This window comes from Rattus norvegicus, chromosome 7 (genome assembly GCF_036323735.1).
Source record: "Rattus norvegicus strain BN/NHsdMcwi chromosome 7, GRCr8, whole genome shotgun sequence".
In the NCBI taxonomy this organism is placed as follows: Eukaryota; Metazoa; Chordata; class Mammalia; order Rodentia; family Muridae; genus Rattus; species Rattus norvegicus.
Genome location: NC_086025.1, coordinates 60,543,513 through 60,565,752, shown reverse-complemented (window position 1 = coordinate 60,565,752; position 22,240 = coordinate 60,543,513). Strand labels below are relative to the sequence as shown.

At 41.0% G+C, this 22,240-nt stretch overlaps 1 protein-coding gene across 4 annotated transcripts in view; it reads left to right on the top strand.

Annotated features, from left to right (window-relative positions):
* The window catches only part of Mon2 (MON2 homolog, regulator of endosome-to-Golgi trafficking), a 78,696-nt gene that overhangs the window by 47,715 nt on the left and 8,741 nt on the right, over positions 1-22,240 (top strand). For 3 of the 4 annotated variants that reach the window (NM_001414945.1, XM_063263503.1, XM_063263504.1), the window contains 12 exon segments: positions 636-811; positions 3,144-3,306; positions 4,587-4,880; positions 6,229-6,427; positions 9,608-10,230; positions 12,679-12,822; positions 13,391-13,408; positions 13,685-13,813; positions 15,176-15,366; positions 16,378-16,438; positions 17,746-17,869; positions 20,838-21,045. In NM_001414945.1, the coding sequence (NP_001401874.1) occupies positions 636-811; positions 3,144-3,306; positions 4,587-4,880; positions 6,229-6,427; positions 9,608-10,230; positions 12,679-12,822; positions 13,391-13,408; positions 13,685-13,813; positions 15,176-15,366; positions 16,378-16,438; positions 17,746-17,869; positions 20,838-21,045 (2,330 nt within the window). 4 annotated transcript variants of the gene reach the window in all.

The following is a 22,240-nucleotide window of genomic DNA, read 5'->3' as shown; positions in this document are numbered from 1 at the left end:
TAATGAAGTGCTTTTTAGATGTCAAAAGATATAACACAAGAGTGCTTTTTGTCTCAACATATTTTGTGGCTTTTTGTCATTTATATTAATAATAATTGTTATTAAAGCATATAATTTCAAACTTTATAGTTCTTATACTTGATAATTTTGCATTTAAATACATGCTGTACATTAATACAGTAAGTGAAAGGTAATATTAGATATTGGGAGTTGTTTTCTTTCAGTGTGGCTGAAGATATATTCCTTTACTGAGGTTTGTTTCTGGCTGGGTCTGTGCAGGCAGGTAGCCCCACCTTTCCCCTGAAATTGTGCACATTGAGGGACAGCAGAGAAGTGCAGAGCTCCAAGGATTACTGCTAGAAATCCTATTCTGCTCTTTTACTAGAAAGTTTCTGTTCACTACAGTATTGTGAATGGAGGTGACTCTAAACCTCAGAGGAACAGCAGCTATGGGTACTGACTCTGTAGTCCAAGCACTTGAGAAACTAAGGCATGAGATCACATGAGCCCAAGTCTAGCTGGGCAGCATAGAGATGACATTGCAGAAAGATGCCAGTGTCAGGGCTGACAGTTGTAACAAAAACAGTTGTGTTTTTGGATGTCTTTTCCTAATTAGTTTCTTGTCCCCTTTTTAGAGACTACAGCTGCTTTTGTTGAACCCATTAAAAGAGATGTCCAATATTAACCATCCAGATATTCGACTCAAGCAATTAGAATGTGTGTTGCAGATTCTGCAGAGCCAGGGAGACAGTCTTGGGCCTGGGTGGCCATTAGTTCTTGGAGTCATGGGAGCAATCAGAAATGATCAAGGGTAAGTGTTGAAAATGGATACCCAACATATAAGAGGTCAGAAGGGAGCCCTCCTGACGTCCTGTAGTGAGAGTCTTTATCCCCGCCTCACTGCTCATGTCCAAGCTCTCTCTGTCATGGCGTGTTTTGCTTTTAAAGGGATAGAAGATTTGCTGTTTCATGCCATTTATATTAGAATATAAGATCTTACTTAAGATAAGTAAACTAACCTAATATTTTATAACACATCTAAAGAACTCCATATATTAGCAAGTCTTAAGAAATTGCTTTAAACACCATCAACACTACACTTGCTGCTGTGGACTCCACCATTCCTGGTTCTTTGTTCTTACTTCTTTGTACAGTAAATGTACTTCAGCAGTGAAAAAAAAAAAAAAAGAAAAGAAATTGCTTTAAAATGACTATTCATTTGTTTCTTTTTTTTTTTTTTTTTTCTTTTTTTCGGAGCTGGGGACCGAACCCAGGGCCTTGTACTTGCTAGGCAAGCGCTCTACCACTGAGCTAAATCCCCAACCCCTTATTCATTTGTTCCTTAAACATTAATTCTGTGCTTAGTATAGTCCCAGAACTGGGCTTGTTAGCTGTTCTGAGTACACCAATAAGTGGCCACTCCCCGAGAAGGAGACGACAAATAAGAAAGTACTGTACACCAAACAAAGCTCCAGTGCTAAGGGGTGGAGCCAGAACATAAATGACGTCATGTGCTCCTAAAGGCTATCTGTACTCATCTTGAGGAGTTTCCACTGGAGAGTGATGTAATCAGATATGCATTTGACAGATACCACTGTGACAAGGGCACAGGAAGAGAGCAGGAATATGGAAGTACTGACAGATGCTTTCTTGAAGTGAGAGATGTTTGAGATATTTAACAGATTGGGATCAAAGGGAGAAATGCAATCTAGAGTGATCCTCACATTTCTCACATAGGTAAATAATCAAATCCCATTGAATAAATAGGAATACAGAAGGAAGAACAGTTAGAATGGGATTTGGGAGTTTACTTAACCTAGGATAGAGCATCAGTGAAGAAACTGAGCAGCTGTGGTATGCGTGTTTGAGATTGTACAGTGTCACACACACTCTATTTAGCACTGCAGTGTATTAAAATTATGGAGACGATTTATAACAGTATTAGAGAAAATGCTTAAGTATTACAAAATTTCCTTAAATAGTACAACATACTGAGATTATTAAAGTAAAAAAGGCCAATGTGCTTCAAGTTGAAGTTGATTTTCCTCACAGCACAGAGCAGAGTGTGTGCTGTAATGGTTACACGAATCCATATGCATTCAGTACTGAGGAACTCTAACACTGGAAACTCGATTATTTACATTACTTACCATTTGTTCTAGTTTACATTCAGTGGCTGTGATAGTCACCAGGACCAAAAGGCACTTGAATACTGGGCTTACACGTCATAGTCATAGTCCACCAGGAAGAGAAGTCAAGGCAGGAACTAAGGTGGAAGCCGTGGAGGAACACTGCTCACTGGCTAGCTCTCCATAGACTGTGTCGTTGGCTTTCTTGTACAACCCAGGACCACCAGTCCAGGGGTGACACAGGCACAGTGCACAGGATCCTCCCACATCAGTCCCTATCAGGGACATGCCTGCTGACTCGCCTGCAGGCCAGCTGATAGAGACACCCCTCACTTGAGGTTCTCTCCTCAGATGACTCTAGAGTGTCAGGTGGACAAAAGAACTAGTCAGAACACCACTGAAATTTTTCTCCAAGACCATATGTTTCTTGTGATATTTATTTTGTGCTTTTCTCACAGAATAGATCTGTAATTGTGTTTAGATATTTTTAAAAGATATTGTTTAGATATTAAAAAACCAGCAGCAGCAGAGGCACTTGTCCTCAGGTACTGCATAAGCACACTTTGTGCATGCGCTGGGCCACAGAAGACAGACTTGGTGCATCAGGGAGAAAGGAGCTCTGGCAGTCTCCCCTGCCTGTGTGCTGTCCCAGGTGCTCCAGGTTGTTATTTGATGCATAGTGCTAACACTGATTTCCCCTCTGTGAGTCTTGTTTCTTTTGAGACAACCTCACTGTGTAACTCTGGCTGGCCTCAAGCTCACAGAGATCCCCCGTCTCTGCTTCTTAAGTGCTAGCTAGGCTTGAATCTGATCTTATTTGTTAATCTCATAAGGGTTCCTTTGCTTTTGTTTATTTGAGAAAGCTAAGTAATTATGTGGCTCTTGAGGTCCTGTGCGACTAGGAAGGGCTTCCCCGTTATAATTCTAAAATAAAATTTTGCTTGGTTCAGATTATCGTAAGGTTTTCCTATACCTTTCTTTTAAATTCGCATTACCCATTTCTTTTGTTTTCAGAGAATCATTAATAAGAACTGCCTTTCAGTGTCTTCAGTTGGTTGTGACAGATTTTCTACCCACAATGCCTTGTTCTTGCCTACAGATAGTGGTAGATGTTGCAGGTAGCTTTGGACTGCATAACCAAGAACTTAATATTAGTTTAACATCAATAGGCCTATTGGTAAGTACTATTGCTTTTTTTATGATAAGATCCTTTTCAAATGGCTTATGTGACTTAAGCAGTTAACGTGAATGCTTGTATATAAGGGTGGACTCTTGAAACTGACTTTTAAGTACCAAACATATCCTTGATGAAGAAGTAAATAATTTCAGTAACAGTCCATTAGTGGTAGGACATTTGAAACAGTTTTGATATACTGACCTTTGAAGTAGAGTTTTGCCAAGTTTATGAGAGAATGTCATAAAGCAATAATAGTGAGTGCATATAACGAAAATCATGGCTGATTAAGTGTACAGGCTAAGTGCCCTTAAATATTACTTTAAGAACGTTTTTCATAGACTATTTAGTAATAAAGCTTTATTTACAGTTTGCGTAGACCGTAGTTTGTCAAGAATACTGTTAGACACAGGAGATAGTGAATTACAGTGGAAGGCTCTGAAGATAGCACTGTATGTGTTTAGCGCTTGTGAATTCCTGAGTTACTGACATTTGAATCTCACTTTACATACTTGAGTATGGAAGCAGTATATTGCAAGTGTTCGCATGAATCAGTATGGAGAGAAATGCCCCGATACTGCAGTTTGTGTAGGGAAGTTGTTTAGACTCTCTGACCTCACATTACAACTGAGAAGGTCTGTAAAGCTGAACTTAGGTCTCTCTCTCCTAAGTTAGTTAAGTCCTTTAGAACCTCCTGCATGTTTATTGTGACTCAGGATTAATATAAAATTGACTTTAAATTTCTCACACAAAGTTGGTATTTTCCTATGAAAAATATGGCCATGGAAGACTGACCTTGGTCACAGTCTACCCTGCTGCGAGAAGCAGCAGGCACAATGAGCTCTCAGTCCCTGCCCTCCCTCCCTGCTGATGGTCATAGCACTGGAGCCAGTCATCATTAACTCACATACTTCACTCTTACTGAGAATAAAGTCTCTGTGTTATGGGAAGACAGTAACTGGTTTTTATATGATATTATAAATTATTAAGCGACACTGGAATCATTTTGTTATAGTGTGATGCTATTGTTTTAGTTAAGATTTTAACATATATTGTATAGATGCTTGTATATCAACACATTAAAATTTATTTATTCTATATACACTTGAAAGCTTTCATAATAAAAAGTACAGGACAGTAAAAGCTAATGCTAAGACAAAATAATGAGCCACTTTTTTTCTAAAATTAGAGGTGCAAGTGAGGGAAAGGCTTGCATTAAATCTGTTCTGAAGTTTAAAACAAAACTCCTGAATAAAGTTATATTTCTGTACTTTCCTTTTTAGTGGAATATTTCAGATTATTTTTTCCAAAGAGGGGAAACTATTGAGAAAGAATTAAATAAAGAAGAGGCAGCTCAGCAGAAGCAGGCCGAGGAGAAAGGGGTGTCTCTGAACCGGCCATTCCACCCCGCGCCACCATTTGATTGCTTGTGGTTGTGTCTTTATGCCAAGCTGGGGGAGCTTTGTGTGGACCCCCGCCCCGCTGTGAGGAAGAGCGCAGGGCAAACTCTGTTCTCCACGATTGGTGCGCACGGAACCCTACTGCAGCACGCCACCTGGCACACTGTTATTTGGAAGGTACTGGAAGACACTTTGGGCTGCTAAGCTCTTAGTTCACATGTGCTAATACATTTTTTAGTTAAATGTATTGACTTTTTAAAGAGTCATTCTGTGCATTTGGTTATTTAGCAAAATAAAAACATTGGATTTGTCATATTTTAAGTCATAGAAAATAGAACAGATTGAATGTTTTTGAAAGATTATTTGTTTATTTTAATGTGAGTATACTGTCACTGTCTTCAGACGCACCAGAAGAGGACATCTGCTCCCATTACAGATGGTCGTGAGCCACCATGTGGTTGCTGAGAATTGAACTCAGGACCTCTGGAACAGCAGTCAGTGCTCTTAACCACTGAACCATCTCTCTAGCCCATCTAGCCCAAACAAATTAGTTTTTAAAGATTGATTTTCATTATTTTTAATATGTGTATGCTTGTGTGTGTGTGTGTGAGAGAGAGAGAGGTGGGGGGAGAGAGAGAGGGAGGGAGAGGGGAGGAGGAGGGAAAGGGGAGGGGGAGGTGCATACAAGAGCATAGTATCTACATAGGCTAGAGATTTTTATCTCCATTCCCTAGTCCACTCTCTTTCTCCCTGGCAAACCAGAGAGGGTCACCAGTTCCTTAAAGCTGCATGTAAAGCCACCACTGCAGCCACGGCTGCTTTATTCAGCCACCGCCTCCTTCTCCTCCTCCTCCTCCTCCTCCCCCTCTCCCTCCTCTTCCTCTTCCTCCTTTTCCTCCTCTTTCTCCTTTTCCTCCTCTTTCTCTTCCTCCCTCCTTCTTCTTCCTACCCTCCCCCTCCTTCTCCTCTGATTCTCTTTCCTCTACTATAGTCTGTTCTTTCCTTCCTTCCCTTTTTGTGGCTGTGCTGTAAATTGAGCAGGACCTTGTGCTTAACCTATTAGTTCATCTTCTCTGCTACGTTTTCTGTTTCATAAATGCACATACCTACTTTGTTCAGTGCTCCTCCCCGGTTTGTTCTTACTTTCCTTTAAGTGTAAAAACTCCCCAAGTTCTAACTAAGTTTTGCTTGTTGGTTGTTTTTTCCAATACCTCATTTAGTCCTAAGGTCAGTTTGGACATCCATGATAATACTTTCTGCCAGGGCCGGGATTCTTGTCTCAACTGTAATCCCAGAGATGTTGCACTGATCATAAGTCCTGGCAGGCGCTCTGTCTGTTAATTGACTTTCCATGTTCCATGAACTTAAGGATAAGTTTAAGAATACACAGTTGCTGTTTTAGTCAATGTCTCTAATTTATGTAGATTAATAAAACTTACATATTTTTATAGCTTCTAGTTTCTTTTGTCATATCTTAAGCTAACTCATGAATACTTTTTATGTGATCTTTAAAATAAATATTTAGGTGCTCTTTCATCTACTGGACCGAGTTCGAGAATCTTCTACAACTGCAGACAAAGAAAAGATTGAGTCTGGAGGTGGAAATATTTTAATTCATCATTCAAGAGACACGGCAGAGAAACAGTGGGCTGAGACCTGGGTATTGACATTGGCTGGAGTAGCAAGGATCTTTAACACCAGAAGATACTTACTGCAGCCTCTAGGTTTGCAACTATTGTCTTTCTCTGCTTGTACAAGTAATTTGTGTTAAAAGGAATTTGGAGCAGACATAGGAAGTTCTTTGGGAAGTGATATATTGTACTGTCTCCCAAGAATAGTGGATAGTCCTAACTGTAGGATTTAGTGTGGTAGTAGTGTTCATTTCATTGAGGAAAAAAAAGGGCCTACTATGGACTCGCTTCTCAGAGTCCAGTGACGAGCAGAGTACATGCAAGGTTGAGCTTGAGAGAAGAGCCATAATTATGCTTATAAACATAAAATGGCTACAGTAATGCACGCCACAAAGAAAGTTCGTGCACTGTGAGTTTAGAGTGGATTGGTGAAGCCTGCATTGGCAACCTGAGAAGACAACTCTTTACCTGAGATCACAGGGAGATGAGAGTCAGGGTAAGGGGAGGTGAGGACAGGCTTGTAGATAAATAGAAGACTCAAGAAGGAGCGGCAAGCAGGTTAGCACGCAGTGTCTCTGAGATGAGGTGAGCAGGCTAGCACACCAGAGTCTCTGAGATGAGTAAGGGCCAAGCTGTGTTAAATGTGTTGAGGCCTTGGGACCTTATCCTAACAGCAAAGTAAAGAAAAACAAAAGTGCTGAAAGGTTTTAAACCATAAAGAGACTGGGTCAGATTTTGTTTCAAAAAGATCCTTCTGGTTGGAAAGAGAGAAGGGGTGAGAATTAAACAGCATGGCAGACTGCCGAGGAAGCTGTTCATGCAAGTCGTTGCTTCTCAAGCATGACCAAGCTGAGTCTCATCTTAGAGAGGGCATGCTAACTCTGGAGACTTTAGTGTAGCACTGGGGTCAGATGGAGTGTGTGTGCAAGGCATGGTTCCCAAAATAAAGATTGTCCAGTTAGGGACACCAGTGGTTTTGAGGCTGAGAATCCATGGGGAGGTTATAATGCTTTTGGTATGAATGACAGAGTTGGGGAGAGTACAGAAAAATGGACAGAGGCATTGGGGGACAACCAGTGGCGCATGCGGAAAGTCTCCACACCCAAGCATGTGAGCGCAGGACTTGGTAATCAGTACACAACATTGGATGTCCTGCCATTTCCCTCCACCCCATTCCCGGCATACTTGGTCTCTGACTGAACCTAGAACGCCTCTCTCTCCTGCCCCAGTGCTGAGTTACAGGATCACATGTAGCCACACCTAGATTTTATAAAGGGTAGGGGATTTGAACTCTGACCTTTATGCTTACATAGCAAGCACTCTGCGATCTAAGCTCATGTCCACTGTACCTGTTTTTTGTTTGTTATTATTTGTTTAACATATAGTCTAGAGATTAAACTCAGACCCTCATATGCCTGCCTGGCAAGCACTTTAGGAAGTGGACCATTTCTTCAGCCCCTCTAGTGTTTTTGTTTGTTTTTGAGATTGGACCTTTGTACATAGTTGGATGCCTGTGGAGCTCACTCTGTAGACCGGGCTGCCTCTGTCTCTCAAGTGCTAGGTTAAAGCGTGCACCACCACACCCCGGGTATTTTTGTTTAATTTGGGTTTTTCTCTTTGTGTATGATTTACATATGATAGAAAATACAAATATACATCATATTCACATATAAAAGAATATACAAAACATCACTGTTAACACCTGTGTTTATGCCATCAGACATGAATTGCTAAGTACTGAGTTAAATGTTTTACATGAAAATATAAGCCAGCTCAGGTGGCTTGAATAATTTTTTTTAATGATGTGAACACTAGTGAATTTGCTTTTAACAGACCCATATGCAATATATAATTATTGTAGACTTTTACAAAGCTAACTTACTGGTTGTTTATTGTTTGTATGTGACGGGGAGCACGTACACATGCCGTAGCATATGTGTGGTATATATAAAGAGAAGGTCAGAGGAAGACTTTCAGGGACAATCGTCTCCTTCCACCATGTGGACCATGAGACCTGAAGCAAGTCACCCAGCTTCAGCCATCTTGCCATCCCACTGAAGAATGTTAGAGGACACTCGGAGGCATAAAAACATTATAACATGAAAGCTATCATGAATTATGAAGCATGGCGTATAGCTTGTTTTAAACATTTAGACAATAAAATCATATGTCATCCCTTGTAAGTTATAACTTCTCTAGTGATTAGGAAGGAGAACATCTTAGGCTGCAGAGAGTTCAGTGATGGACCACTTGCCTACCATCCAGGAAAATAAATGCCAGTTCAACTCCTAATCCTAGGGAGGAAGGGGCGGGAGACCGTGGTTAAATCACTAATAAAGGTAGCTGGGGAGCGACAGCCTTATGAGAGCTCTTTTATTCTCCTATATGGTTATTCTAGTCTCCTTGGGTAAAAGTAAATAAAACCTCTAAGTAGGTGTATTCACCACTTAACATATACATACCTATTTATAGAGATTTTCTCTTATGTGGGGGTTGTGGGTTTGTTTTTTGTTTTTTTTTAAGAATTATTTAGTTCTGTGCATTTAGCTCAGTGGTAGAGTGCTTGCCTAGCAAGCACAAGGCCCTGGGTTTGGTCCTCAGCTTCAGAAAAAAAAAAGAATTATTTATTTACTTTTATGTACGGGAGTGTACTGTAACCGTCTTCAGACACAGCAGAAGAGGGCTTACAGATGCTTGTGAGCCACCACATAGTTGCTGGGAACTGAACTCAGGACCTCTGGAAAAGCAGTCAGTGCTCTTTAACCACTGAGCCATCTCCCCAGCCCCAGGTTGTGGGTTTTTTAATTAGCAATTTTTATTATTGTGTATGGGAGGGCATGTGTGGGCTTTCTGCTCAGCATGCATGGTGGAAGGCAGAGGATGACCTGAAGGAACTGATTCTCTCCTACCACCTGTTTGATGCAGTCTCTGTCCCTGACACCTAGGGTACTACAGGGTAGCTGGCCTGTGAGCTTTGGTGTGGCTGTCCTGACTGCACCTGGCGGCTCACCGCAGGAGTGCCTGGACTGTAGGGACAGGCAGGCTGCCTACCTGGCTTTGCAGTTCTGTAGATGGAGCTCAGTTGTGAGTCTGTGTGACAAGTGCCTTTCAACTCAACTGCTCAGCCATCGAGCCAGCCCATGAGTCCTAGCCTTAGTACATTAGATCCTAATTTTATTCCTTTGAGTAAAGCAACTATGCTTCAAAGTATCTAAGTATCTAAAATTTGATCATTTTAATGCTAATTGACACAATCCCCTTTTCTTGATGCAGGAGACTTTTCAAGAGCTTGGGACGTTCTTCTTGACCACATTCAGTCAGCTGCACTCAGTAAAAACAATGAAGTGTCCCTGGCCGCTCTGAAAAGCTTCCAGGAAATCTTACAGATTGTGTCCCCTGCCCGAGACTCAGAGAAGCCCGAGACACCTGTAGGTACTGTGCCTGTGCCTGTCCTTATAGGGAACATTTCAGGCCAGGGCCTGAGTAGGCCGTTTGTGAGAACAGATTCCATTGGAGAAAAACTTGGAAGATGTAGCTCTGAGCCGCCCGTGGTGACTGACGAGGCTGAAGATCTGAAGCTCTGGTGGGCTGCCTGGAACACCTGGCACAGAACTGGGTCTGAAAGCACAGAACCCCCCAGCACTTTTGATGAGCTGACCTTCATCCCCAGCCAGCCTTTCCTTACAGCCTTAATTCAGATCTTCCCGGCTCTATACCAGCACATAAAGGCTGGCTTCAGCATGGCTGACTTGCAGAAGCTGGGCGTCATCCTGCACAGTGCGGTGTCGGTCCCCATCAGTTCCGATGCGTCTCCTTTCATTCTGCCGTCTTACACGGAAGCCGTCCTCACAAGTCTGCAGGAGGCTGTGCTTACCGCCTTAGACGTGCTCCAGAAGGTAACGGGCTTTTAGCCTGCATAAACAGCATTGACATGGTTCTCTGGACTTTTATTTTATTTTATTTTATTTTTACAGTAAATTTCAGAAGATAAATTTAGGAGTTTCTGAGATTGCTCTGTATGTACACTTTGAGATAAATTTAAGATTGTCAAGATTTTTTAAATTAATTCTTGAGATATTTAAAAGAAAGTAATTCTGGTCCATTTTGAGTTGTTAAGAAGCTCCTGTGTCTTCTAATTCTAGTCAAAGTTAATCCTGAATTGTTGATAGCCCATACTAAGACACAAGGGGGAGTGTTCTTACTGCAGCTCTAAAATATGTGTTTTTAGCCATGTGTTTTGTTTTTTACAACAAATCAATAAACATATAAAAAATGATGACTAAATCCAGACTGGGAAGCAAGACCATATCAAAATAAAAGCATTTGTAGATTATCAAGTTGATACCTCCGTCCATAACTCTCAGGGTCCTAAACAAGGGCTAACAGGATGGCCAATCAGGTAAAGGAGCTTGCCACCAAGCCTGGTGATGGTCCCTAGGACCCACATGGCAGGAGAACTCTCAAAAGTTGTTTTGCGCTCCACATAAATTCCAAGGTATGAACATGTATATATACATGTATAAATGTGTTAAGAAGAAAAGAAAAGGGGCTGGGGATTTAGCTCAGTGGTAGAGCGCTTACCTAGGAAGCGCAAGGCCCTGGGTTCGGTCCCCAGCTCCGAAAAAAAGAACCAAAAAAAAAAAAAAAAAAAAGAAGAAGAAAAGAAAAGCTGTAATCCCAGCACTTGGAAATCTAAGATAGGAAGGTTCACATGAAGTTTGAGCCCAGCCTTGGCTATAGTGTGAGGAAGTAAACATTAACAAAAAGGCCAACTCAGTAATCAGCCAAGACACGAGAGAGCCACTGTCTGCCGTTCAGGTCCCTTTGTGAGGAGACAGTCCTATTTTCTAGTTCTGGCTCCTTTATTCCCAGCTAGAATGTGGAAACTCCGGTGATGTTTCTGATGATAACCACAGCACCCTACACTGCCCTTGACATAACCACGGCGCCCTACACAGCCCTGGACATAACCACGGCGCCCTACACAGCCCTGGACATAACCACGGCGCCCTACACAGCCCTGGACATAACCACGGCACCCTACACTTCCCTGGAGGCAAGCAAGCTAAGCAGTAGTCTTACCTGTTTAACTGTAGTTCCATTGTTCAAGAAACAAATTGTGAATAAGTCAAAAAAGTAACAGAACCTGACATTCAAGGATTGTTTGAGGTGCATGAATTTCTATGACTGAAATCAAAGTAAGATTTTAAATGTTTCCATTATAGAAAAAAATGTAGCTCATCATACTTGTCTTAGGGTTTTATTGCTGGGAAGGGACACCATGACCAAGACAATTCTTATTAAGGAAAATAGTTAATTGGGCCTGGTTTATAGTTTTAGAGGTTCAGTCCATTATCATCATGGAAGGAAGCATGGCAGCTTGCAGACAGACATCAGAGGAGCTGAGTATTCTACATCGTGATCCACAGACTGCCATCCACACTGGGCAGATGACCATATATATGACACCTCAAAGCCCTGTCTCCACAGTGACACACTTCTCCAACAAGGCCACACCTCCTAATAGCGCCACTCCTCATGGACCAAGCATTCAAACACATGAGTCTGTGGGGGCCAAACCTATTCAAACCACAATGCCTTCCCCCTCTGATTAAATTGTACAAATATATCGTTTATATATTTCCCTAAAGTGAATAAAAAAGGTTTTCTATTAGAAAAATCTTGTCATTTGGAAAATTCCCTGATTCTTGGACTCCCTTAACTGCACATTCAAGTCTGTTTTATACTCATAGAAAGTAATAAAAAACAGCACACACCTTTTATTTTCAAGGAAAAACCTGAAGTTTACTTCTTAATAACTGCGTTAGCAGAAAAAGAACAGAAGTAATTATTCATTGTGACTACTGGGAATTTATCTGAGCATTGACTCCGAAAACATTTTGCATAATTGTTTCAAAGATTGATTTGTTTCAGCTCTGACGCCTGTGAATATGTAGACCGGGCAAGGGGCAGAAATCAGCTTTGTGTCCATGAGTTTATAGCACTTACAGTGAGGTCAGCTTTGTCTTGAGCTCCTGCTGCTCTTGTGGCTGCTCGTAGCAAATCTCAGATACACACCCCAGTCACCTGCACTTGTCTCTACAGGCTTGACCTTTGCCCTCTGTGTTAAAGAATGAATCATATGTCATTAAGAGCATCTTTAGCCTGATTAAACAGTGTGAGGCTGCCTTTTGTTTAGTGTTTTAGTAGTTCAGCTTTCCAAGTGTGAAAAGACAGCATAGGATGTGAGATGCTTAAGGGACTCTGGGTGAGCAAATGCGTGCACAGAAAAAGCTTTCTAGACTTCACACTGTGCATCCTAATGTTCACGTTTTGCTTCACAGGCCATCTGCGTTGGACCAGAGAACATGCAGATAATGTACCCCGCTATATTTGAGCAGTTACTGGCATTTGTAGAGTTCTCCTGTAAACCTCCACAGTATGGACAGCTGGAGACAAAGCACATTGCAAATGCAAAACACAACCAGGTAGTTCACAAATCATCTACTCTGTACTTGTTTACGCTGTAAACAAGTTCCAATCAGGACAGACTTTGGTTACCTAGAAAGGAAGAGTTCATTCCTACTCAGGTGTCTGTTACAGAGTAGAAGTATTATTCGAGACATCTCTGCGACTCTTACCATCTCCCTCTCCACAGGGTCCTTCTCAGAGTTTGCCCTGTCACTTCCTTTGTTTCTTCAAAAGAGAAAGTTCCTTTCCATCCTTTTCTTTGCTGCCCCATTCTACAAAATGGGTATAAATCCCTAAGCCTGATTTTGCCTTAAAATAGGTATCTACAAGATGATGAAATCTGTGTGTACTAAACAAGTTGTCCATTGCTGGTGTGAAATTTAGTTGGATTTTACATATATTTTGATAGCCTTAGTTGGCAAATTGTATCTTCATTTATAACAAAAGTAAATTTTTGAATGCATGTACATGCTGATTTTCTTCACTCAACATAAAAATTATAATTTATATAGTCCGAAAAGTAGTTTTAATATGTATTAATTTTTCTCATTCTATTTGTCTTGCATCACAATGGAATCACAATAGATCCAACTATTTGCACCGGTGAGTTAAATTTCCTAAACCTGTCCTAACCTGCTGGCAACAAAGTACATCTTCCCAGTCTCCATAGAATGCTCTCTGTGCTTCCCCAGTAGCTGTAACTTTTGCCTGAATGAGAATTACTTTTTATACAGTACATATGTTTTTTGAAAACTTTGCATGTAATGTGATCTGATCTAGAACCAAGGCCTAACTTGTAAGGAAAAGGAGCTTTCTTCTCAAAGACAGTATTGTTTCCTTCGGTCCCCTCTAACTCCATGTGGAAACATTACTTTCTAGGCGGAATGGGTGGCCTTGAACTACGTACCATTCGCTGAAAGGTCTTTAGAAGTAGTTGTGGATTTGTACCAAAAAACGGCCTGTCATAAAGCAGTGGTGAACGAGAAAGTCCTCCAGAGTATTATTAAGGTAGCATATCTTTTTATCTCTATAATTTTATTTGATATTAGAAAATGATTGAAATGTCTCTAAGCAATATATTGGGATAAATGAAAAACATGATACATGAACTGTATTTGGCAAACACATTTTTTTATTATATGAGATGTTTTGGAGTGGAGTGAGGGTACCTCAGTAGTAGGGCTTGAACCCAGAGCCTCTAAAGTGCCAGGCAGATGCCTTTCTGCTGAGTTCCTCCTAAGCCGGGTGAGGTCCTTCTGCATAGTAGATTTGTTACAGTTCTTAAGTGTCCTCAAGTTTTACGGGTACTCAGAGCTTGGGGTACAGAGTGAGTGTGTTAGCCTAACTATTGATGAAGACTCATCTTTAAGACGCCAGTTCCTTATATGTACACATGCAGAACACTGGTTCCTTATATGGTACACATGCAGAACATAAGTTTCTTATATGGTACATGTACAGAACGTAAGTTCCTTATATAGTACACATACAGAACATAAGTTCCTTATATGGTATACATGCAGAACATAAGTTCCTTATATGGTACACATGCAGAACACCAGGTTTGGGTTTCTTTTTAAAACTTAAACATTTGTTCATTACATTTCTTCTTGTTTCTTAACTTTCCTCTATTTGAAGGACATATCTAAAGCTAAACTCCCTTTCTAGGTTTCATATTCTTGCATGATTAATTTAGTGCAGTACTAGAGAAAGTACAATGAAACGTTTGAGTAAAGTGTAAAACTCAAGGAATTTTAGTTCTCAAACATGAAAGGATCTCAGGTTGTTAGCGCTCCTCTTGCCACTGGGAACAACATATAGGCAGCATCAGCCTCTTGGGCAGGAGACCCTTAGCAACTATGCTTTCTACTGGGAGAACCACACCAGGATGCTGCAAAGTGGTATGTTTTCTGTTCTTAGCTCTAACTTCTCAAATAGTATCCTTACTGTGATTTTAAAGAACGAGAACTGAGATTCAGAGAGGTAGTTAATGACTCATGTTTAGATAAGACCGTGTTAAAGCTCATGGTTGCAGTTGCAGCACATATGTAACCCAATATTTGGGAGGCTGAGACGGGAGGATAGTGAGTTTGACTACAGCCTGAGCTACCGAGTCCAATTTAAACACACACATGTCGCTTTCAGAGCTGAGGTTAGCTCAGAGGTACTGGTCATTCTTAGAATACAGAAGGCCTGAGTCTGGTTCTCAGTCACAAACAAAATGCAGTGTGTCTTCCTAGGAGAGTCAGCCTTTCTTAACCTCTTCTCAGTGAAAATCCTTACGTTGTGCTTTCATGGTTTTACATGCCATTTAGTTTTGAATGCAGCTGTGTGTGTTTTAACCAAACGGAACTTTCTCTTTCCCTGCAGACTCTCAGGGTTCCTCTCAGTTTGAAGTATTCATGCCCTTCTGAAAGCACATGGAAACTAGCGGTAGCCTCTCTCCTCAAAGTGCTTTCTATTGGGCTGCCTGTTGCCCGACAGCACGCTTCCTCTGGGAAATTTGACAGCATGTGGCCAGAATTAGCCAGCACGCTTGAAGACTTCCTCTTTACTAAAAGGTCAGCTCGTTGATCTAAAATGGAGAGCATTTAAAGAGATGGGAGACTGTATCTACAACTGTTCAAATGTGGGTCTTAGTCTTTCTCCATTGACAGTTACTGACTGTACCATTGCTGGGCTGCACACACAACTGGAAGGGCGTGTCTGTCCTTGGACACGTTCTCATGCTTGATGCAGAGGGCATGGCCTACTAAGCATGTAACTGTAGGTATTAAACTCTGTACTATACCTATCAACTGAATGCATTGTTGCTGTTTTATACATATAACATGAAAGAGAATGATACAGATGTAAATGTCAGAAACACAGGTCCCAACTGGAGCCTCGTGCTTCCCTGGGATGGGCTGGCAGACACACTCGTAGGCACGTGCAGCTTGGTCTTCTCGTGTGTTGACTAGGACAGCACTGCTTACTTCGTGAAGACACGTGAGAGTGATGCAGACAAAGCTCTTACAACACTGGCTGATTCAGCTGCTGCTGTTGTAAAGTTGTTCTTAAACAGTATTCTATACATTTATGGTATCTTACTATCCATGAGTCAGAAAGTCTAGACTCCACCCACCTTTCTCTTTCAGAAGACTTCTCTTTTCTTGCTGTAATAACTTTGCTTTAGAAAATTAAATTTGGCCTTTTCTTTATGGATGTTCTCTCATATTTACTCTAAACAATTTAATGTATTGTATTACAAACTAATAATGGGCTTGATTGGGGATATTTTGTCACTATCATATAGCATAGATAAAATCAGGTGTACTCTCAATGGTGACTTTAGTTGTGGTACCTTTCTCATTCATACATTACACTGGGAGATGTTTAGTTTTACAGATGTTCAGTTAAGATTGCTTGCAGTGTTTTAACAGCTCATTTACAGTAAGTCCTGTCATTTAAAAGTGTCTTCCTTTAAGTCTCAGTCTGAGCAGGAAGAGCTAATGTTTCCTCACATGAATGCTGTTTGTCTCCAGTTTGTTTGTTCTGGAAAGGAAATCAAGTCTTTCTTTTTTCTTTTGTAGCATACCTCCAGATAATCTCTCTATTCAAGAATTTCAAAGAAATGAAAGTATTGATGTTGAAGTAAGCAAGCTTAGAAAATTTTTCCTGTGTTTTACTGTATTTGAGAATGATAAATGGATTGTGAAGACTTTAATATTAGTACGGAAGGGTGAATGTGTCCTACATGCCTCTCCCCCGGCTGTGTGTGTGTGTGTGTGTGTGTGTGTGTGTGTGTGTGTGTGTGTGTGTGTGTGTGTGTGTGTGTCTGTGTCTGTGTCTGTGTGTGTCTGTGTGTGTGTGTGTGTCTGTCAGTGTATGTGTCTGTGTGTGTGTGTCTGTCAGTGTGTGTGTCTGTGTGTGTGTGTGTCTGTGTGTGTGTGTCTGTCAGTGTGTGTGTCTGTCAGTGTGTGTGTCTGTGTGTGTGTCTGTGTGTGTGTCTGTGTGTGTGTCTGTGTGTGTCTGTCTGTGTGTGTGTGTCTGTGTGTGTGTGTGTGTCTGTGTGTGTGTGTCTGTCTGTGTGTCTGTCTGTGTATGTGTGTCTGTGTGTCTGTGTCTGTGTATGTGTGTCTGTGTCTGTGTGTCTGTGTGTCTGTGTCTGTGTGTGTGTCTGTGTCTGTGTGTCTGTGTGTGTCTGTGTCTGTGTGTGTCTGTGTGTGTGTCTGTGTGTGTCTGTGTGTCTTGTATACTTGTATGCAGGTCAGAGCACACTTTGTGGAGCCTTCCCCTCTTACATGGTTCAGTACCTGCCGAGCCATCTTGCCAACCTTGAAGCTTCTTAGCTTTGAGTTTCTGGTTGGTGAAGGAGTTGGGATTCATCTGTTGTCTCTGAGGTAGCTGAACATTTAATTGAAGCAAACACATTATCTTCCTGTGTATGCTTGAAAATCTAGACATTGTGTAGCCTATACAGTCTTGCCTCTGTGCCATTGCTCTTTAAACCTTGTGTGAGCTTTTCTCTTCCTCCAGAGGATAAAATGAACTGTATGTTAGGATAAGCATGTGACAAAAATGATTGTGACTTTAATTTCTCATAGTTCATGATTTCTGGTTAATGAAAAATAAGTTTAACTTTAATTTTGGGTATTTTAGCAAGGGTGAGTTTCATATATGGCTGGGCATTTTCCTATATATATTTATGGTTGGGTGAAGATCAACATACATTAAAACTGTAGCACAGTAAACCTTAGTGTTGACTCTCCTTATAGGTAAGATGGATGAAGAGACAGGCTAGTGGTCATGTTGTAGTAACACTAAAACGTTCATGTACTGCCATCAGAGAAGGTTCGTTACCTTTTTAAAGTAACACTTAGCTTTCACTCTAGAAATGATCATCTGAATAGGCTCATCTCTTCCAAGGACAGGGTAGACTTGACTCCCCTTTGCTCTAGGTTGTTCAGCTCATCAGCGCGGAGATCCTCCCCTATGCCAACCTCATTCCTAAAGCGTTTGTGGCTCAGATGATGACCATGCTCAACAGGGGCTCCATCCATTCCCAGCCGTCCTCCTTTACAGGTGTGTGGTTCAGAGTCTCCTCACAGGGGTAGGAAACAGGGCGTGGCTAGTCCTCTGCCTGCTATATATAAAGTGGAGGGTGGGGGGATCTTAGGAATGTGATATAGAATGTGACGTTTTAGGAGGGGAAAGGTAGGTATGTCCATATTTGTAAGCTCTGATTAAGTGAATCACATGGTATTTCTGGAATCTGATGAAGTTATGCATGTTGATAGAAAGAATTTACTCGATTTTGAAGTCATAGATGATTATGACTTCAAAAAAGAATATTCTGCCACTTAGAATGTTGGTTCTAGTAGGGAAAGAGTTTCCTAACATTTCTTAAAGGAGCAGACAATGAGTGCCTACTGTGTACTGCACTGTGCTAGAAAGGTGCCACATTGTTGAAAACATTTCTAAGGATATGTACCACAGTATTAGAGAAAGGAATGAGTTTAGTTGGATTGAAAGAACACCCTGTCATAAGAAAGAACTGCTGTGTTCTTTGTGCCCTCTCATATGTCTAAATTTATTATTTCTAGTTACTAAAACATGTATTCAAATCTCAGATGTAGTTGTGACATGATGGGATTTTTTTTCTGTGAGATAATAAATATTTGCAGGATATTATGTATGTATCCTTAATCCCAACATTTCACTAGACCCAGGAATACTGAGGTTTTAAAGAACATTTATCAGTTTGGCCACTAGATGACTCTCTTGCTGCTTAGCTTACTTCACAAGCCAAGGGTTTTTCCACTCACCCCAACATTTTAAAAAACTGGTCTGTAAGTTTAATCAGCATGGGAATTTCAGAGAAAATAATTAAGTGGACTTAATTTTTATATTATACTTATTAAAATGGTAGATATTTTAATAGAGTACAATTAAAATTAGGTACAAATATTTCAAGTGCTGAGTCACCAGGTATGCACTAGTCCTAGGAGGATTCCGATACCCCTGCCTGCCATGTATGGTGTGAAGTGTACCAACACCAGTGTGTGGTGTGAGTGTACCAACCCTGAAAGAAAGGCGCTCACCGCTCTCACAGGGGCTCTGCATAAAGCACGTTGCCTCAGCTTTACCTTGGAGTTTTCTGAAAACACATACAGAAAGACATTCCATGCTAAGCAAATTACCATGATCACTTGGTTCTTAGCTATTTGGCATGACCCAATGACCAGACTTCACAGACTCTAAGGGGAAAGCTAAAATAATTAGTAAATAAAAGAAACCGAGATTCTTCCAGAGGGATGAAAGCACATCACAGGGACGTGTAGGTGCAGCAGGCAGGGAGTGGGGCAGCAGCTGAGGACTCACATCCTCAACCCCAGGCAGGAAACTGAGAGTGAAAGCAAGAGTTGGGGAGGGGGTGATTGGGGGGCACATATGTGTACTGGGAATAGTGTATGACTCTGAAACCTCGAAGCCTACCCCTAATGACACACCTCCACCAAGGTCATACCTCCTAAGCGTCCCAAACAGTGCTTCTACCTGTGGAATGTGGAGTGTTCAAATGCCAGAGACCATCATTCAAGTCACAGCAGTAATCAAGAAAATAGAGCAGAAACCAATGCTTAGATGTTGCTAAGATCAGAATGAAATCAAATTAATCAGAGGTGTTTATCTGGTCCCTCTGATAACTGTGTCTTCTAGGAGGGAACAGAGAAATATAGAAAAGGATATTACTGAAGACATATGTCCTCACATTAGAAATGATAACTCTGTGCCCCAACAGTCAAGGACAAAAGGCCCCAGTAAGACATATCACAGAATGTCAACCTAATATCAATATCACACAAGTTCTCATAGGAACTGCAGGGTTTTCACAGACTTGACTTCTAGTGGCTAGAAATGAAGAGTTCTCCCCATGGAGGTGTGTGCCTAGGCACAGCTGGGCAAGTCTGAGTACAGACAGTAGTTCTCATACTTGAGCAGAGAGGGTTCCTGCCTCAGACAGGGTGGGATTGAAGAGTTCCCACTTCCCACCAAAGCTCTACAGCAGCTAGGAGCCTCCCACACCTCATACCACAGTGAAGTAATGGCATCCTCAGAAGAACAACAGAGATTTACTTTCCCTCATCCCTTCTTAGGAAGCCACTTCAGGATATCTTCATGGAAACTGGGTAAACTGAAGAAGCAGGAAACTAGAATTCTGGGATACTGAACATGGGGCTACTTGCCAGTTCTGGCTAAAAGGCTTGACTAGGAAGAACTAGTCTTGACCAGAGCAGGCTCCTGCTCTGGAAAAACATGTAGTTAGGAAAGAGGGAAAGAGAATAAGACAGAAAAGGCAATTAATTGTGACTTTTAACTTAGACTAAACTCTTGAGAGGTTTGTTAGGTTTTGTCATTGTTGTTTAAGGTGTGGTCTCAGGTACCCCAGACTGTCCTCAAAAAATGCATACCTCAGTAGCTGGCCTCAAACTTCCTGTGTAGCCTAGAGTGCCCTTAGCCTCTCTTTCTCATGCTGGAGTTGCAGGCATATGCCACCGTGTCTACTTTATGTGGTACTGGGGATTGAGGCTGGAAGTCAAACTCAGAGCTTCATGTGTGCTAGGCAAACACTCTGCCAACCAAGGGCGTCCCTTGCCCTTGAGATGCACTTTATAGCCATCTGGAAAGATGCTTGCCACCAAGCCTGACACTTTAAGTGCAGTTACTGGAACCCACATGGAAAGAACTGGCTCCTACAGGTTTTCTTCTGACCTCCACATGTATAATGTGGTATGAGTGCATGCACACACACGCATACACAAACACACCACACTAAACAGAGGAAAACAAAAACCATGTTGATTATGGGCAGCCTTGTTTTTCACATTTCAAGAGGGAAAATTGTTATTTACTAAATATTTACTAAGTATTATTAACTATGGGTTGTTCATTAGTGCCTTTCATCTTACTGATAGAGTATTTTTATTCCTAGCTTGCTAGGCTTGTTATTAATGTTGACTGTTTTAACAATCAAATATTGCTAATTTTACAGAAGCAGAGATTGACATTCGTTTGAGAGAAGAATTTTCTAAAATGTGTTTTGAAACATTACTCCAGTTTTCCTTCAGTAACAAAGTCACAACACCCCAGGAAGGCTACATCTCACGAATGGCACTCTCTGTGCTTTTAAAGAGGTCTCAGGATGTTCTGCATCGCTACATAGAAGATGAGAGGCTGAGTGGAAAATGTCCTCTCCCAAGGTATGCATTTAATTAAGGGGGGAATACACTGACATTATCAGTAGTAACAAAGATTGCTCAAAACCAAGAGATTTCTTATGTGAACTAGTCAGAACGGAAGTCATTGATAACTGTATGTGTCTTCTATAGCATAAGTCATTGATAACTGTGTATGCCTTCTGCAGTGTAAGCATTTATAGGCTTTGCTGCAGATAAATTATTATTATTATTATTATTATTATTATTATTATTATTATTATTATTATGCTACTTCAGGCCTTTCTTGTAGATTAATAACTATGTGATACATGTGCCTTTTGAACCTAAAAAATATTGAATCTGAAAAGAGATCCTCTGCCAGAGGTTTCTGCATAAGAACTTGTGGATTTGCCTTAAAACACAATCTTTTTCTCTAAAGAGAAATTAACAGATTAATCACTTCTAGGTTATCTTTGATTGACATTTCTTGGTTTGTGTCACCTGTTCCTGTCTTAAAACCCAGTTTTTTTCTAATGTGTTTAACTAAGCTGCCCCTAAGCTTCTTGTACCCAGCTTGTGTCCATGGCAGGAGCTGCAGGGCTGAGCTCAGTTGAGCTATGGACTGGAATTCAGCAGAGGATATAATCATTTTTTTTTTAATGTTGAAACTGGAATTTAAGTGGAAACAAAGTATGAAAGGACAGAAGTCCCCAGGTCAGGAAAGAGTTAGGGACAGTGACCTCCTTGTGATGGGGTTCTGGTAGAGAAGCAGATCCCTCACGGATCCCACATGCACCCTGATGGCTTCATCAGTCTCTGAAGTTGGAAGTGCTCAGACAAAGGACAGGATTTCTCTTTAATCATTCCCATGTCTCCCCAAACTCCTGCTACAGTTCTGTACCAGTTTAGATCTTCTCAGGACCATATGAATGCCTTTTCCTCAATTTTTAAGATTTAAAACTTCTTCACTCATTTAGAGTTTATTTTACAGTTTTCTAATTTGGTGAGTGAAAGTCACAAAATGATTATGGACATGATTAAAAGTAGATTAAAGTTGATTCCTGATATGTAATGAACGAGCAGAGATAAACCTGCTTTAAGTGAATATTATTACTAGATCATAAATGTTCAGAAAATATCCTCTTTCCTTCATTTTTGGGTTGAAGATTTAACTAGCTCCTTATTTCTTGTAAATTTTATTTGTGCTATCTTTATCTATGTGTGAGTATGTGGGCAT